Source organism: Etheostoma spectabile, chromosome 20 (genome assembly GCF_008692095.1).
Source record: "Etheostoma spectabile isolate EspeVRDwgs_2016 chromosome 20, UIUC_Espe_1.0, whole genome shotgun sequence".
In the NCBI taxonomy this organism is placed as follows: domain Eukaryota; kingdom Metazoa; phylum Chordata; class Actinopteri; order Perciformes; family Percidae; genus Etheostoma; species Etheostoma spectabile.
The window spans coordinates 18,345,697-18,363,903 of NC_045752.1; the positions used below are offsets into that span (position 1 = coordinate 18,345,697).

General features: G+C 41.7%; 1 protein-coding gene across 1 annotated transcript in view; it reads right to left on the reverse strand.

Annotated features, from left to right (window-relative positions):
- Nucleotides 1–6,710: 6,710 nt before the first annotated feature.
- pxdn (peroxidasin) overlaps nucleotides 6,711–18,207 on the reverse strand; it is a 68,724-nt gene continuing 57,227 nt past the window's right edge. Inside the window, 7 exon segments of the mRNA XM_032500479.1 lie at nucleotides 6,711–9,401; nucleotides 10,406–10,519; nucleotides 10,941–11,073; nucleotides 11,324–11,435; nucleotides 15,708–15,916; nucleotides 17,126–17,260; nucleotides 17,702–18,198. Of these exon segments, the coding sequence (XP_032356370.1) occupies nucleotides 9,258–9,401; nucleotides 10,406–10,519; nucleotides 10,941–11,073; nucleotides 11,324–11,435; nucleotides 15,708–15,916; nucleotides 17,126–17,260; nucleotides 17,702–18,198 (1,344 nt within the window). The 3' untranslated portion in view covers nucleotides 6,711–9,257.

Here is an 18,207-nt window from a genome sequence, read left to right on the forward strand (position 1 = left end):
CAAAATCAAAACATGTCAACTACATCTCCGCCTCTCTCACAGCACACTGCACCACTCAAAAACCAGATGTCATAACATTTTTGCATTAAAATGCCAGATCATGTGGTGAAATAGAGAAGGAAAATAAGTTATTGGTAACATTAATGATGACTCTGTTCCAGTCAGGTGTCCCTGTACGCCATGCAAGTTGTACGCATGCATATCACAGAGCTGTGTCTCTTCCTCTTTGCTCTCACACACACACACCACACACACCACACACACACACACACACACACACACACCACACACACACACACACACACACACACACACACACACACACACACCACACACACACACACACACCACACACACACACACACACACACACACACACACACACACACAACACACACACACACCACACCACACCACACACACACACACACACACACACACACACACACACACACACACACACCAAATTGAGCAACAGTTTTCTATTTCTGTGGTTTATGATTTTAGATTCTTGGTTTTGGCTTTAGCAAAAAAGGATTTTTGGGTTCTCAGAGGAAGAAGAAGATCCTACATTGATCATACATATCCCTCTACTTACTCCTGAGCCACAGAAACCTGTCAGACACAATGTACTTGTTTCGCAATGTTTTTTTTATTCCTCACCTTTTATTCCTCCTCCTGACCCATCACCTGCTGCATCACCTGTGATTTAAAGGCACACCTGCGCAAAATAACATTTGGCAATTTACCACCTTCCATTCACTTCCATTCAATGGAAATAAAACATTCACTTTTGGTGGCAAAGCAAATTTGCACGTAGTTCAAGTTTTGTCAACATGACCGGCGGAGTCGCACTACAGGCTGTAAAAAATAAAATAAAAAATAAATAAAAGTCCTCCCATTGCCTTAAAGTGAAGCCGTAATATACCGGGTACAAGCGCAACCATTCAGTCATTTTGGAATTAGAGTCTGTGCAGTAGTGATCGGGGGGTGTAAAAACCAACATCATCAATAGCTGTCAATATCAAACAGCTGGCTGCTGCAGCTGGAACGGTTTTGACAAGCAGGGAGACTGACCATGCCACAAGTTGTGAGCCTTAAAACCAAAACAACGAGCTGAAAGATACTGAATGCTTCATAGAGCCGAGGGGAGCTGCACCGTTGTAATGATTCTTTGTGGGTTTGTCACTAAGAGCGACACCTTTTACATTATCCACAGTCATTTCATCCTTTTTGAAATAAAAATATTGATTAGTGCAACTTTAAAGTTCACCATCATCATAACACTACAGTCAAAGAATGGGAATTATGGCCTTAGATGATGTATGACCGTCCGTTTATCTTCAAAAAAACAGCATCTTGTAAAAGTCCATTTTACTGTGATGATTTAGAGACCCTGTAGCCAAAGGCTCATTCCAAATAACTCTTTTTAGTCTCACATGTTAGGGACAGGCTGTAACAATGTAGCACTGTGTGCTATCTTTGGCGCCGCAGAGGAGTTCTCCTTTGAGGATACATTTTCCCAGAGTGGATCCCTAATGCCTTCCATGAGGGGTCTGTTTTAAACCCCACTTTAATAGGTTTTTAAATGTTACTCATTTAAGTCCTATACTTATGATTCATTGTCCCAAGCGTCATCCCAGCTTAAGGGTTTTATTGTAGCAGCCTGGTATATTGTCTGGGTAGACACATTATAGTTGGTGATTCAGCCCGTGCAGGGATTACTGCGCTAAATGTGTTTTTGTTCATCTCTTTGCGTCGACAGTTTTGTTTGTCATTACTTAGAATTCCTCATGGGGGAGACAGAAACTACTCCCCAGAGCTTTAATTCTGATGAGGAAAAACATATTTAATGCTAATTATCTTGCCAGACTTTAGTCATTTACTCATTTGCTTGGATAGTCTATATCCACTATGATTGCTCCGGTGCCACCAGAAATATTACTGCTACTGGTACTACTACTGGTACTACTACTGGTACTACTACTACTACTACTGCTACTGCTGCTGTATATGCCTGGTTGGAAATGCTACATGTACGCTTGAAAAGTATTCCAATATGACAGCAATGAAGAGATTTGAGCATTAAGTACTCAAAAAGAACTATTCTGCAAAAACGTGAACTACACAGAAATACAACAGGAGCACACAGCAGCCCTCAAAGGTTATATTTTGTATATTGAATATCACAACAGAAAGGAGTTCTCCTTAGTTTTGTGTCAGATGTCAATCCGACACTGTTTACAGTGTTTGGCTCACAGCTGGTGTTGTGGCTTGTTCCTCTGCAAAGATGTGTCGTATTAGGAAAAGTTCCCCTGATAAAAACCTGTGTGTATATGTTTTGATTTAGATGTGTATCCAAAGCATCCAATTCTCTCTCTGCAGTTTTGGTAATATAATGCACTTTTCACACATCTCAAACCAAAATTCCCCAACGTCTGGGAGGAAAACGTCAGCCAAGTTCATTTCTCTTGTCCACGATGTCTTACATTCAGGAAAATACTGATGTTTGCAGACATGTAGTTCTTTTTGACACCGCAGTGGGTGTGTATGTGCTTGTGTGCATGTGAACACACATTCCTTCAGTTGGCTATCCCCATTAGGTAGCCCATTTCAGGTCTGGAGGAGATCTGATTAGGGGTCCTGGCTGCAAGGGGATTATCACACTGGGTCAGACTGTACACCGCTGGTGTCCACTGAGGAATGCAGGCAAATCAACCAGTTAGCCTATCAGTCAGCCGGTCATGCACCGAGTCATCCCATCTGCCAGTCAGTCATCCACCAGCCAGGCGCTCAGCCAGTCCTCACATCAGATTAGCTTGGCTTTCTATCAGCAACAATTACTTTGTAGGAACTGTATGTTTTTTCTCAACTCCCTGCCCAGCTCTCCACTCCCTGACCTCACACACACCACACACACCACACACACACACACACACACACACACACACACACACACACACACACACACACACACACACACACACACACACACACACACACACACACACACACACACACACACAACACACACACACACAACCCAACACACACACACACACACACACACACACACACACACACACACACACACACACACAGATTCGACATAATCATATCTATGATGGATGACATTGAATAGATAACTTACCTCCTCTTATCTGCTGTTTTGTCTATATATTCTGTTTAGGTAATTACAGTTAATAGACCTGAGAAAGGAGTTTGGTATTTTCATACGGGGGAGAAAGTCTCCCCCCAGGGGGAGAGAGGTCAAATGTAGCACTCCACTTGGCGCTGTGTTACAGCCGTAAATCGAATTAGTGTAACTTAAACGCTGGGAATTGGAAACAACAAAAGCTGAGAATGACATCAGGGACTGGAGAGGAAAGTGGAACACAGGTGTGGAAGTGCTGAAGTATACATTCATACATTTTCTCTCTCTCTCTCACACACACACACACACACACATTACGCACACTAGGCTATTATACAGACATTATACCATTAATAACCCAACCATGAGGAAGATATTGTAGCCAAATGTACATGTGTACACCTATAGGAATCAAAAATGTCAATCATAGCAAGGTGCCAATGATATCAATTCATCTAAAAGGCAATTCCAAAACCTTGGGTCTCTTTCAGGTTATAGACCGTAATACCAAAGCAAGAATTGTATTTTATTTGTAAGAACTTAAGATGCTGTTCTAGGAATGGGACAGTGAAATCACATGCAACCTGAGCAGAAGCATTCCTGGGCACAACAAACTGCCCACCATACTGTTCCTTTGGAATACGAGGGTTCTAAGGACTGACACAGAAACTTAACACGGTGGCTTGGAAAAGCTGTATCTAGAAATGCTAAGTCTTGCTCAAGGGGCGTTTACACCGTTGCACGGTAACTCGGTTTTGATCCCTGTGCTGAACTTCTGGCGGTAACCGCCTGGCTTCAACAGCAGCTGCTTTTCAATTCAATTTTATTATGGCCCAATATTACAGATTTGCCTCAGAGGGCTTTATAATCTGTACAGAATACGACACCCTCTGTCCTTTAAACTCTCGCATCTGACAAAAAAACTCCCCAAAAAACATTTTACCGTGGTAAAAACCTCAGGCAGAGCAGCTGAGGATCGCTCTTGCTCTATGAATGGACAGCATACATAGTATTAAAACAGTATACAGTATTATAAACGCTCTTGCAGGTAGGCGGTTGCTGTGCGGCAACTTGTGGAGAAGGGTCTGGCTAGTCCACACGGCAATCTGGTATGGGAGAAAAACGTCCTGGTTTATTGGCATTTCTGTGAACCAATCGTCATGGGCAGCACTGAGCACCGGGCAGAGCCATGGAGCTGCTGCAAAACCGCCTCAGGAAGGAACTTGTTTTGGTGGAACATGTGTACGTTCAAAGGTTGTTTTAGTTGTGCATCAGAAAACTCTGATTGGACAGATAGTCTAGCTAGCTGTCTGGATTTACCCTGCAGAGATCTGAGGAGCAGGTAACCATAGACCTCATGAATCCACTGAAATTAAAAATTCCAACACAAAGAAAGCGGAAGGTACCGGACATCCGGACGAAGAAAGTGAAATCCGGCAGAATTTCTGGATATAGACAACATTTGGCTGAAAAAGCTGCCTGATGCTGCTGGAAATAAGGTTGATGAGAGCGGTGAGAGTGAACCAAGACAGTGCATTTGTTGCCAGAAAACCCAAACAATAAGCAAAAAAAAGGGGCAGGTGCCTGGTTACCCCCTGCTAGAGTCAGAAGGTGGAAGGTGTTTGTGAGTACATTGTATTAGAAATACAAAAAAAGAGAAAGGTATTCCAATTGTTTAGAGGATGAACCTTTTCGATTTTGGACAATCATGGTACCTTCCTCTTGTGCCACCATCAGGACAAACTTCACATTCAAGCTCCACCATCTCCATCACGTCAATGACACGAAGTAAGAATAGTGTCATTCACAATAAGTAAAACATGAGTTTACCATTGGACTGCATCCCTTGTGATTCCAAGCAGGTAAGACTGTCACCTTCCCAAGCTGATTTAAAAATACAGAAACTACCCGTGGAAACACCTGCAGAATTAACTCAGTGGGCTCGTTTGTCAGGGCCAAAAACACTGGCGGGAAGCCATCTCATGACATTTCCACACTCTTAGAGGTGACAAGCCATCGCAGCAGTCCTTTGAGTCCCAGGATGCAAAAGCTATTCTCTCTCCCCCCCCGGGGACATTACTTCTCTCTTTCATCCAGCTTGCTCTGGAAATGGGAATGACGTTCCACTGGCGAGGGGAAAGAATTTCCCACCGTGGCGAGTGAGAGGTGCAACATGGAGAGCCAATTGCTTAAATGAAATTCCAGTATGCTACATGATGAGTGGGGAGTGAGAGGCTTGCTTGGTAGCCAGGCTTGTGCAGCTGCAGGCTTGTGTCCTGTCCAAACCCTGAATGCCACTACCCTTTGCCTCTTTTCTGTACATGGCTTCAAGATCTGAAAAGGACTGGATGGAGATTCAGATCTAATCTTTTGTCTCAGTTGAATACATCTGATTGTGTGTGGTCCGGGGTTTTGGGTTTGCGTGTCATATTGTGTGCCTACATCTAGCTCTAGACGTGTACAGCATTTTCTTAATTAAATAATCAGATTGTCCATCTATCTTCAACTTAACTGTGCAGGTTCCATTCAAACAACAGCCAGGACGGCCAGATATGAAAATAACCCAGATCAAGGGCATGTGCGTTTGTGTGTTCATGTTTGCAATTCCCAGGAATAGACCTATTACTCTAAGTAAGGTCCCTTGTTGTCAGAGGGATAATGTATTTTCCTGCCTGGCGAGAAGATGAAGGTGCTTTTATCTGTGCAGCAACTGGAAACCTCATTTCCTGGTCCAGTTTACTTTCCACAGCCTCGGTCCACTCACTGCCCTGGCTGCCAGTACTGTGTCTACAGGGATGAGTATAGAGACTAAGAGAGGGACATAGAGGAGATAAAGAAAGGGGATGGTGAAAGCAGAGAGAAAGGGGGAAGCTTGTTATTTTTGAGACGGTCTCTGAATCAGAACAGATCAACACAAAATCAACTAATTCCAGAGTACAGGTATAAAAACCTTGTGGGTCTAGAGACAATAGCGCGACCAACAGTCTGAACTTGCAACTCACCTCGCCATTATCTTTCCACAAGCGTTTCACAGCTGCTTCCTGTTTGGATGCACTTGCTTTAGATAGTGTTGTCTCTTATGCCAAAGGTGAACAAGTCAGAGTCTACAGCCATGCTAGTGACTCTCAGGCTGTAAGCATGCTAACATGCTCATGATGACTTACGTGCTAATGTTAAACTGGTATGTTTACCAATGCCACCTTGGTAGTTTAGTGGGCTAGCATTTGCTAATTAGACCTAAATCCAATGCACTTTAGGGAAGTGCAGGAAATACGAAGTAAGAAAATTGAGTCCAATTCAAAATACAAAATTAGCGCTATAGACCCATAAAGCAGAGCCAAAACACAAAACGGCATTGGTTTTAGGTTTGCTGTCAATTACAAAACATTGTATTGTCATATAAGCAAAATCAAAATCCCCAAATGTCTGAGCATTGGCAGAGCATCAATGAGCTGATGGCAGGTCACATAGTTTAGATTGATCTCATCTGTTGTTTAATAGAACTACTAGCACCAAGCATAGGAGCTGAAAAAGAACGGGCATCAACATGTATGACTATATTTCAAATGTGGCTTATTTATTTATTACTACTGTCAAGAGGCATACATTACAGTGCAAACCATTCTTTGGCAAACGTACAATACAAATGTCATGATAGGTACTATTATATCCACATTGGGCACTGGTTAAGGGACAGTGTAGGTAAAGCATGTTCAGTCAAGCAGAGCAGTGCATTCCATTAACACTTGGGAGCTGGGAGGTTTTTGGGTGGACATAAAAAAAAGAGGGAACCTATGGTGAAAATAGAAAATAAAAATGAATAATACAACAGATATATGAATATGAAGACTGGTAACGATGAGAGCTCACAGTGCTTTGACAGCCAAACCTTGGGACACGTTTTGTTAATTAATTTAGCCTGTTAATGAGGCAGAGACACACACAAACGCATTCATACATATCTATGAAAATATATCAAAATACTTAATTCAACGTATAAAATTGGAGAACATGAAAAGGATGTGTACATATATGTTCTGTTGGAAGAGCCAGAAAGTAACGGAGAGAAAAATACTGTTGGAAACGGCTGTAAACACAGTTTAATGTACAAACCTGTACAGTATATTTAAACATATGATATGACACCAATTTACCAGTGCGACTGCCAGCCCGGTAATTCATCTGGAATCCTGGATTGTACATTCCGGAGAGTATTTTTTCTGTTTAGTGACAGATGCTTGCTCAGGATGTTACCACATAAAGAAAACAATGGAAAGGAACGCTGCAGCTGCAGCCACTTCACCATAATTAGGAGCGAAGCAAAACAGGAAAACAAAACGTGACTTATGTTACACTAGGTGAGCCAGTGCATGCCGTACAATGGGTGGTCTAAGCACAGTATATGTTTGGAGCCCGCTGACAGGGGTCAGTGGAATAAATCTCACACTAGATGGTGGAGCCTTGTTTTGATTGACATTGTATCCCAATCATCAGCACTCCTCCCCCAACATAACCCTTGCTTCCCCTCTCATATGGCTTAAATTACAGCCGAATGAGGGTCAGAGTGCTAGAGAAACCTGGGCTCCACACATGGTCTGCTGATTGACGTCACCTCGGTCTCAAAATCTTCAACATGAGAAAGAAATATGAGCAGGACCAGCTTTCCTAACCTATATCAACACTGAAGACGGTCCTCACAGGGGGAAATAGCCAAACACTGAACATACACGAGAATGTAAAAAAAACTTGAGTCAAAGTGATGCTTGACAAAGGAATGCAAGCGTGTCCTTGTCTAAACCGGAGCTAAAGAGCTGTAGGTCCACCCCAGCAGAGAAGAACAGTTATAGTAGAAGTCCTTCAATGTTGTGGTCTGTGGACTAAAGACTACACATGAAGAAAAAAAATCTGAACAGGCCAGAAAGATAATACTGCTGTGGTAGAGTTAGCAGTACCAAAGGCTAGAACCTGACCTCATGACAACATTCATACATAGTTTCATAGATAGACATATGCTATTTATGTAATTTTTGAAGTAACTAGATCATACATTTGGCTTAAGGAGACCAAAGAAAATACTGGGACAAAGGTCACAACATTACAGTGGTAAAAATGGATATTTTTTCACTGCTTTCTGAAAGCAAAAATGTAACTTGGGAAGAAGCACAGCCGTGCAAGAGCTGGTTTGAGTGTCCTGCAATGGGGAGTGCTACACGGCTCCACCTCACTCAAGTTCAGGACAGGCCAGCAGAAACAATAAGTAAGTCAGCTAACAAGTTGTCCAAGGGAAGAAGAGCAGTAATCAGTAGACATCTCTTTTTTGCATTACAAACATGTTTCTAGGGCTTCACATTATCTTCATATGTAAGCATGTTTATAGGGAGGGAAAAACAAACTAAATCTATTCATACAGTCTTTTAGTTTAAATAAAACCCTTCTTTCAATTGTGATTTATCATAAAAAGGCATATACTGAGTGTATATAGGTTGTTTGCATACAAAAGACAATACTTTGAAGGTTTGTATTTAGTGATTAAATCATTAATAAAAAAAGGGGGGGGAAATAGCACCGGGTTTTCAGCATCTCTAACCTGAGAAAACTTTGTGAGACAACAAAATGGCTGCCGCTTTTAAAACTACTTCCCTTTCCTGCTTGTCGACAGCAGGTGACCCTGCGTTTTGTCACCAAGTGTTGTACGCAGGAGAGCAAACACAGTGGCTGTTTGTTACACGTGAGAAACCTCAGTGGACTCCACCAAGGAGAAGACGTTTGTCCATCGTGCTTACAATCTACCCATTCATCCATCCATCCACCTCTCTGTTCAGAAATGAATCCATTTAGTGATCGCTGGCTGGTCGCCAGAGGATTTCAAACCAAGCCTCAGGCTGCTGGCCCTGATGGAGGCAACAATCCAAAAATGAAATCACCCCCCTCCCCCAATCAATGAAAAAAGAATACAAAATGAAACAAAACAAAAACTGAGGCTATCGGGGCTAATGGTGGCAGTTGATGGCACACATTCATGAGTCCCATCCTCTCTCTGGATGTCTGTGTGTGACTCTCAGACTTTCAGCCACTAGTGTATTTGTCGGGGGGGTCCTGAGGGTTATTTGTGGCGGGTGTCTGATTTTTGCCGCTTCTCAACATCTGCCTGTTCTAGGCACACCGGGCAGCAGGCGCCTTTTAGCTTGACAGGACGTTTGCACTCAGCTGGAGGGCAAGCCTCCACATAGCATGTCACCTGGGTGTCCTGCAGGGGGAGGGGTGGGGGGAGGGGTGCAAAGAAGGGGCAACAGGTCAGTTATCCTATTAGAGTAGACTGGATGGAATGTTTGTGATCTGGCCAGCTGCAGAAAAGATATCACAAAACAGGATGTACAAAAAAAAAGCACAAAAACATGAATAGAGCAACTAGAAACTATTATATACAGCAAAACTAAAAACCACAAGACTGTATTAACACATTAAAGAAATACAGATAAAGTATGTTCCGAAAATGTGTCTAAATAAGAAATCCCTTCTCAGATGTACATAATGTGAATATAAAATGTGTGAATGAATGATTTTAATGTGTGGCCATGAGCTGGCCCTGTCATGTGCTTTTTTTCGGCACAGAACAGGAACTGAAATGTTTTGCCCATACCAAGCCTCCAGTAAGGTGCATTACAACAGTGCTGAACAAACCAACAATGAAGCGTTTTGTTTAAGAGCACCAACATGATGTGTTGAATCAACATATTCTTTCACAGACAGTCCTTCTCATTGTGCTTCTGCCTGCCAAAAAAAATCCAATTAGAGTGAGGTATGGAACGTGGAAAGAGATAGTTTTGGGGAAGCCAAGGGAAAAGAGAAAAACTGAAAGGTGTGTTATCAGATGTGGTGAGCAAAATAAACTATGAGTTGAAAAGATGGCAACAAAAGGTGAAAGAGAGTGAAACAAGGCTGGAGAGGATCAGACGCAGCTGGGTCTGGCATGGGGCCACCATCACCTCTGCCAGCAGTTTGCGTTGAAAAAGTGTCAGAGATGAAGAATGAAAGGCAGACAGAAGTGGCCGGCACACACAAACACTGTGTGGAGACACTGGTGCCAGGAGGGCGGTAATGCCAAGAGGTGCTGGATGAGCTAAAACACAAGCAGGAGTGCCGGACAAGAAAAAAACTGGGCCATTTAAAATGGGCAGTCCTGGACAGCCTCAATGAGAAACATGGATATACGAAAACATTACTGCATATTGATTTATGTATTGAACATACTCCGCATTCACATATGGTGCAGGAGTCTTCTTTCCACCGCTCTCCATCGGTGCGCTCACGTCCCTCACTATCGGTGCAGTCAGTCTTGCTCAGACGGGCCTCGAGTCTTTTAATCTGCAAAGACACAAGGACAAACATTTACTCAGAGAAGCAGTTGTTTATGGTTACATCAACACTGCCACATGTCTCTTTCCCTCGCAACACACATCTTTAGTCACATATACATGAGAATGTGCATACTTCATGGGTACAATATAAACTATCAAGTGAAAGATATTGCCAAATGAACCATATTACAATATCCAAATTCTCATGTAAAACACATTCCCTATTATAAATACAACAGTCCAGCACCCTCGAAAAACAGACTGTTACTGTAACTCTCTATTTATCAACGGCTCTGCATTTAAAAAGGCTGCAGCTGACCAGAATTTATACTCAGTAAGTTAGTTAAGCAAATCAGAATGGTGTGTTCCACTACAGCAGCTTTTCTAAATGGACAGTGCAGACATGCAGCATATGGAGAGACACTCACCTGCTTTCGTAAACTTGTGATTGTCTTCTGCATGTCTGAGACAAAGTCCTGGAAGTCGTTGATTGAGGGTTCAGTGCTTTTCTTGGAGGTCACAGTAACATTTACAAGACTTTCTACAGCTTGCTCCACTGGGCTGCACAGACAAATGTACAGACATAATAATAGTACAAAGGATATTACATAATTGTAACCTCTCTAAGACCAAATAAACTAAACACACTGTGTAGCATTTATAAACACCCTAAATTCTTGCTTAAAACTCACATCTTAAAGCTTCAGATTCAGAGTAATTATCTCAGTATACAAGTCACAAACTGACACCACAGTGTCTCTGTCATTCTTAAGCCAAAGATGGATTCCTAATGTTTTTCATGCTGTGTTACCTGCTCTCCTGGATGCTGTTGGCAGGTTTATTTTCTTTGTAGCTGTGCTCAGCTGATCGGCGTCCTCTAAAGTGATAGGACAGGGCGTTGAACTGACCCTTGGTTCTGCAGTCTGTTGGGGCCAAACAAAATACAAAAACAATCACTGACTAATGCATTTTGTGATCAAGCTTTATTTTTTTTATTTAATATCATAAAAAGCAGCAATTAAGAACCTAATGACCACACTGAATAAGGGAAACTTGTGCAAGTCAATAAGGTTAATCTTTTTCTTTTATACACAAACAGAAATACAGCCACCCACCCATGCACATGTATACACAAAACAGGAAACTATGGCTGCTGATGCCACTTTCTTTGTGCTTGAAAGTGCTGATCTAAGACTCTGAGGCTTATTGTATTACCATGACTCACTCTCAGGCTGCCATCACTGTACCTAGATCAAAGATAATGAAACACACGCACGCTAAGCAACAAGAGACAGTCCATAATAAACGTGAGGAAGGACAGATTAATGGGATCAGGCCCTGTAGTTAGGAGGGCTTCACCTTTATCTGTAAAAGTTTAAAGACGGCTGCTTAGCCTCAGAGTGCCTTTGATTTACCAGACAAAAGAAATTTCTTTTCTTTAAAAGACAAAGACTATGTAAACACAAAAAGACTTCCTATCTCATGCTGATAGACACACATCAGCACACAGACAAACACAAACACCCAGTCACTCAGTGGTGTCTACTTTAAATGGAGCAAAACAACTGGGAATCTGGCTACAGCCTTGCTGACAGACAGACAGGAGCAAGTCCTCCCTCCCTCTTCTTTCTAGCAGGATATTCTCTGTTTATTAGCTCAGCTCTTCCCTTGTGCATTTTGTCAAAGAAGGAAGAACGTTGGGAATCCCCGTACACTGTAGCTTGTTTTTCAAAGACAATGAAGTGATGAAGCGGCCACATTTCAGTTTTAATTGCTAAACGACAGTGGGCACAATTATAGACACGTGCAAAACTAACTACAGTCTGCACAGCAGCAGTTCATGTGGACCAATCACTAGTTCGTTTTTCATTGTTGAACACAGTTTTCAAAACTCTACACACTTATCCCTCATCATGGCTTTAACCACAATGTGCAAAGCCTTCTAGGATTTACGGCATTTTTTTCAAATGCTAACACACTGCTGTCAAAACTGTTAACCACACATTCAAAACAGAATAGATTTCAGTCTGGTGCCTATCAAACACTGCTGAAACATATATGGTATGTTTATAGAGAAAGCTCTGAAAGCCTTTTTTGTATACAAACACCAGTTAAGAATGACACAATTAAACACTGTACCGTTTGAAAGAAACATGTAAATGAGCCCAATATGTTCAGGTAAGATGTCTCAGGTTACACACACTGCTATAAAACAAACCATATCTTTTTATTGGTAAAACTGTGTTCTTACTGTTTTTCAGAAAGTAATGGAGGTGAAAGCAACTGAAACACCACATTCATTAGTATTTAGAGATGATGCAGACATCCAATGTGATGAGGAAAACTAGCTGCATGATACTGGGGAGAGGCAGGATTAGTCACACTATTCTTTGTTACTGTAATTTACCTTTAGTTTTGTTTCCAGTAATTTCATGAATTACTAGACACAAAGTACTATATTGAACAAAACGTCTGATTTTCATTCCTTCTCGTTTACTTATGTAAAGATTTGTATATTATAAAATCTATATCTTTTCTTTAATGAAACTATTGAGTAGTGTGAAGTCACTCACACTGTTGAAACTGTAAAGATGAAAGGTTTGTAATTTCAGTATTGGTGTTTGATACTAATGTCTTTACTTAGTGTTTTGAGTGAGTGTGTGTTATCTCAGTGAGGGTTGTGCATAGTGTTTGCAGCACTAAGTTTGTTTCGAGACGTGTGTTAAAAGTTGTGTTCCTTGGAATGAGTTTTGCAGGTGATGTGAACCGTTTAGCTCAGGTACAGCGGACAGTAGTTTGGGTTTTGAACATGGGGCTTCAGTTGTACCCACTGTTGTTTAGTAATCAAACACAACTGTAATACTTTATCACACAAATGAACATTTAAAACAAATTTTGTGCTTTATTTATGTGTCCCATGTTAATTCTTCATTGTGTGGAATTGTATTGACTCTAGCAACGTTTGTGGTTACATACATGGTACATAGTATACTAAATCCTAGCTGCTTGTGGGTGGACTCCGGAGTGCATACACAGCCATGTGATCTGTGTGCTTTTCTTACTCTGCACAACTTCCTGCATGACTTTATTAGAGATTAAATGGTAAAAGGAGGGAGGTATTGGCTGTACTGTTTGTCTGACAGGAGGCGGCAAATGGCCACATTATGTTGTTCCTGCAAGCCCTTTATAAAAGCCAAGAGATAAGAATGACAACTTATTTAGTACTTATTCAACAAAATTCATCATTACGTTTGTTCAATGTTACTTTAATTAATTCAATTTCAATTCAATTTTATTTATAGTATCAATTCATAACAAGAGTTATCTCAAGACACTTTACAGATAGAGCAGGTCTAGACCACACTCCAAAATTTACAAGGACCCAACAGTTCTAGTAGTTTCCTACAGAGCAAGCAACAGTGCGACAGTGGTGAGGAAAAACTTCCTTTTAGGCAGAATTATCTATAATTATCTATTCTAATCCAAGCCATTTGCTCATTTTACAACTGATCACTTTTCCAAATAAATTGATACAAGGCAAACAAACAGTAGAAACCCAAATGCTGGTTTATTATAACAGCAAGGGGTGCCTCTACGTTAATCTCCTTTTTGCTTTGTCAACTGCGTTCCCGAATAGAATGTTTAAATATCCAGAATTTAACTCCCAATACAATCTCTTGTTATTACTGGAGCAGGCTGTGAAAAGTACGACATAGGTTATGTCACGGGTGTTCAGAAAGAGGAGCTGCCTTTTCACTGAAGTGGCGATCCAGCAGAGTAGCAATGGCATGGCATCAACCAAAACATACAGTGTGAACCCATGTGGACATCCAGGGTCATTGTCCACAATGGAGCTCCTGAGGACGTCGGTAGATAGGGGAGGGTGGTCTGACTGAGATGGACCAGGTAGGTTAGGGGATTTGAAGGACCTTCTGACTGGGGATGTCGGGATCTGGTTGTGTATGGGCTGTTCACAGGAACAGTAGACACAGGGGTCGCAGTAATGGGGCAGGGCACAAGAGAACCTGCTGAGGCGTCAAGAAAACCAGCAGGAGGTGCAGGCTCGGATACAGAGTATGAATGATCTATTGCTGAGACGAGGGACTTGTACAGGAGCGAGAGACAATGACCGTCTGCCGTTTCACTGTCCTTGTAAGGTGGCGGTGGCCCAGGCTGGGCCAAGGAGCTTTCAGGGGTTACTGGTAAAGCTTTTGCTATTTCAGGTTCTCAAATGACAATAGTACCAAACCTGGGGAGAGTGAAATTCAATCCAGTCTGCCTGGATGTTCCTAAAAAACCATTGGGTCAATGTGCTGCTCATCTTCCTCGATTTGGTGCAGGGTTAAAATTCTTGTCTGCTGTGTTGATATGGTCTTTGGCCCTCAGAGGGCCAAAGACCATATCAACGCAGCAGACAAGTCATCTGTTTCCCCTGATTGCTTGGACAGGATGGAGGTAGCCAGAATATGATAAATCTATTTAATTCATTTTAGAATGATGGGATATCTTATTCCCTATTTCATGTCTCCACTTTTCACACAGTCAGCCCACATTATCACTAGTGACATCTAGTTGACGTGAGTGGTACAGACAGGAGTGATGTCAAGTAAATTGCAGTCAAAGAATAACTTTGTTCCTTTCAAAGAAGGTGTTCCAAATCACAGCATATAACGTGTGATTATTGTGAAGCCAGGCTGCCTTGAGAAAGATGTTATCAAAAGATACAAAGGATGTTGAATGGCTTTAATTTTACAATACAGCCTACTGTAAGCCAGTGACTGAAACGTGTTCTTCCATTATGAAAAAAGGAACAAGCTTTTAAATATAAGTCAAGATGATAAAAAATGTGAGAGGTAATGGTTCTGTGGTCTCAGAGTAAATCACATTTACACTGGATATGGAAACTTGAGCCTGTAGATCATTTTGTAGCACTGTAGTAACAGCTAATTTGTGTAAATGGATACTGCCATGAAAAATCTTTGAAACTGAAACTTTATATTCAATCACAAATTTACATTGGCTTCGGTTTGTACACCTATATAATCTATTGTACTCAGCCTTGCAATAAATATATCTGTCAAGCTTGTCACGCCTATTTTTTGTGACTGTGTCAAACACAAGCTGACTCATGATCATGTTTGAGGCTGTAGTTAGCTGTGTTATAACATTATAAAAAAATCTAAAATTGCTCTCACCTTCACAGCAGTCCTGCCACATGCGCAGGTCAATCTGAGGGATGTCCTCACAGCTGCTGTAGCCGTGGGGCAGCTTGGCCACTTTGAAGACATCCTGCTGAACACGTGTGATGTTGTCCCCGTTGTCACACAGCACCCGTGCCAGAGAGGCTTGCTTCAATTGTGTCAGCTGGGCAGGGGAAAACACGCCTGGGTTTTCATACCAGAACCTGAACAAGACAGACAGGTGAAATGGAAGTGGGACGTTTTTACCTCTCACTTTCACATGACGGACAAACACCTGGTAAGGATGTTGTATGGCTTTTATTATACAGGATTTATAAAAGAAATACTGTCAGAGAAGTTTTATACACTTAGGCCAGGACTGTCAAACATACGGCCCGTGGGCCAGTACCGGCCTGCCAAAGGGTCCAGTCAGGGCCACTGGATAACTGGATTTTTCGGAATATTACCCCTTTCTCCTGGGTCTGTAACATTATTATTTTTTCCCTACAATGGCTTTGCGTTTGCCAACATCAAGCTGACAAGAAACTCAGTGGTAATCTGGAGTGGTTTACTGGTCTGGCTCACTTATCAATTTATGGGGTACGTGGCCCATGAACTAAAGCGAGTTTGACACTCCTGCTCTAGGCACCGATGGACTGGCCGCTGACTGACACTGTGGTGTTGCATCTGCCAGCTCCTCTCCCCCAGCCGATTCATTTTGGTCCAGTCCATTTTAACTTTACCTGGGCCTCGCCCCCTTCCCATCTCTGTTAGGTGGTGACATTTGGAGAAATAGTGGTGGAGCAAGAGGGATGAACAAAAAGTGAAGGCATAAAAGTGGTACTGAAAAGCTGAGAGAGAGGAGGTTGAAGCCCCATGAGGCTGAAGCAGCCGAATGTTTTAAAATAACAAATAATTCATTTATCAGTTTAATATCTACCTAGTGAGGAGAGGGAACAGCCCATTGAGCCCAGCAATACCAGTTTAACTGTTGGTAATGGGAGAATAATTAACGGTCAAGGATCTTCAGTTGAAGCGGTAAGAAGGAAAATAATAGGGATAAGTTAATTTTTCATGAAGTCATTCAAGTCATTTTTCATGAACAGACCAATCCCAGCCTGGAAAAGGCAGGACAATAACAGCAAACTTTCGAAATGTATAACCCATTGTTATCCTTGAAAGGTTATGATTATTGTTAAAATACTTATCATTAACAAATTAGAGACTAACCACCAATGTAGGCCATTTATCTTGCAGAAGGACTTAATAAAGAAACAAAACCCACAGAACTTTGTAAACTTCTGTGTTGTACAATTAAAATCCTTATTATACCAGTGGTGTATAATATACTATTATATGAAATTATGTGAATATACTAACATCATAAAATTCATAAAATTCATATGGTGAGATGCGTTGTGACCTTACTGTACCTGTCTCCATCTTGCAGCCGTTTGAACTGAGTTACCAGCAGACACATGAGGGTGGGCCCCAATCTACTGCCAGGGACCAGGTCTTCAGCCATCAGTGCAGGGAACAGATCAATGTTCAGAGGAGTGCCATACAGCCTGCCGCACAGGAACAATAGTCAGGGACACTAAACTATGTAAATATATTACAATCCAGTAGGGTTGCATCTATTCTAATAATTGGTGATTATTTTTTCCATTAATCGATTAGTTGTTTGGTCTACAAAATGTCAGAAAATGTCAATCAATGTTTTCCAAAGCCCATGATGATGTCCTCCAAGGTCTTGTTTTATCCACAATTAAAATCTATTTAGTTTATTGTAATAGAGTAGTGATGAAACTATAAAATATTCACATTTATGAGAATTATTACTTTTTTCACAAATAATTACTCAAACCATTTCATCAATTCAATTTATAATCAAATCAAAATAGTTGGAGATTAATATAATTGTTGACAACTAATTGATTATTTGTTGCAGCTACACACCAGAATTATTATGGAGCACAACATTCCCTAAAATGAATATCAATAATTACCTCTGCAGTTTGTCTCTGACAGTAGGATTCTTAATTTCATTCCTCAAGTCATCAAACGTCTGAGCCAAGGTCAGGTTACAGAAGGTCCTGTAATCATTGTACGGTGGTATACCATGATCCCTTCCTCTCTGTATATTCATGGCAGCCAGGTCCAGCGCCACAGTGTGGGCCATGGAGAACAACCTCTCCGTCAGCTCTGTATTCAGCAGCTGTGTGGAAACCCGCATTTTACCAGCGACGCCAAAGAGCCCACGAAGAAGTGGGTCAATTCCGCCCTCATTCACGATGCGGAACGGGGAAAAGAAGGCCCGGTGCAAGGAAATGTGTCCTTGGGGGATAGGCTGGAAGTCCTCGTCTAACCTGTAGAGTATTGGGTTGATGAGGGTGTGCCCGAAGCGGAAGGCAGCAGTGGCGAAAGCATTGAGGATGCCGGTGTTAATATTTGGGTTGTAACCAGTGTATGGCCCCATCATTTTCATGCCTGCCTCACCCAGGATCTAGGAGAT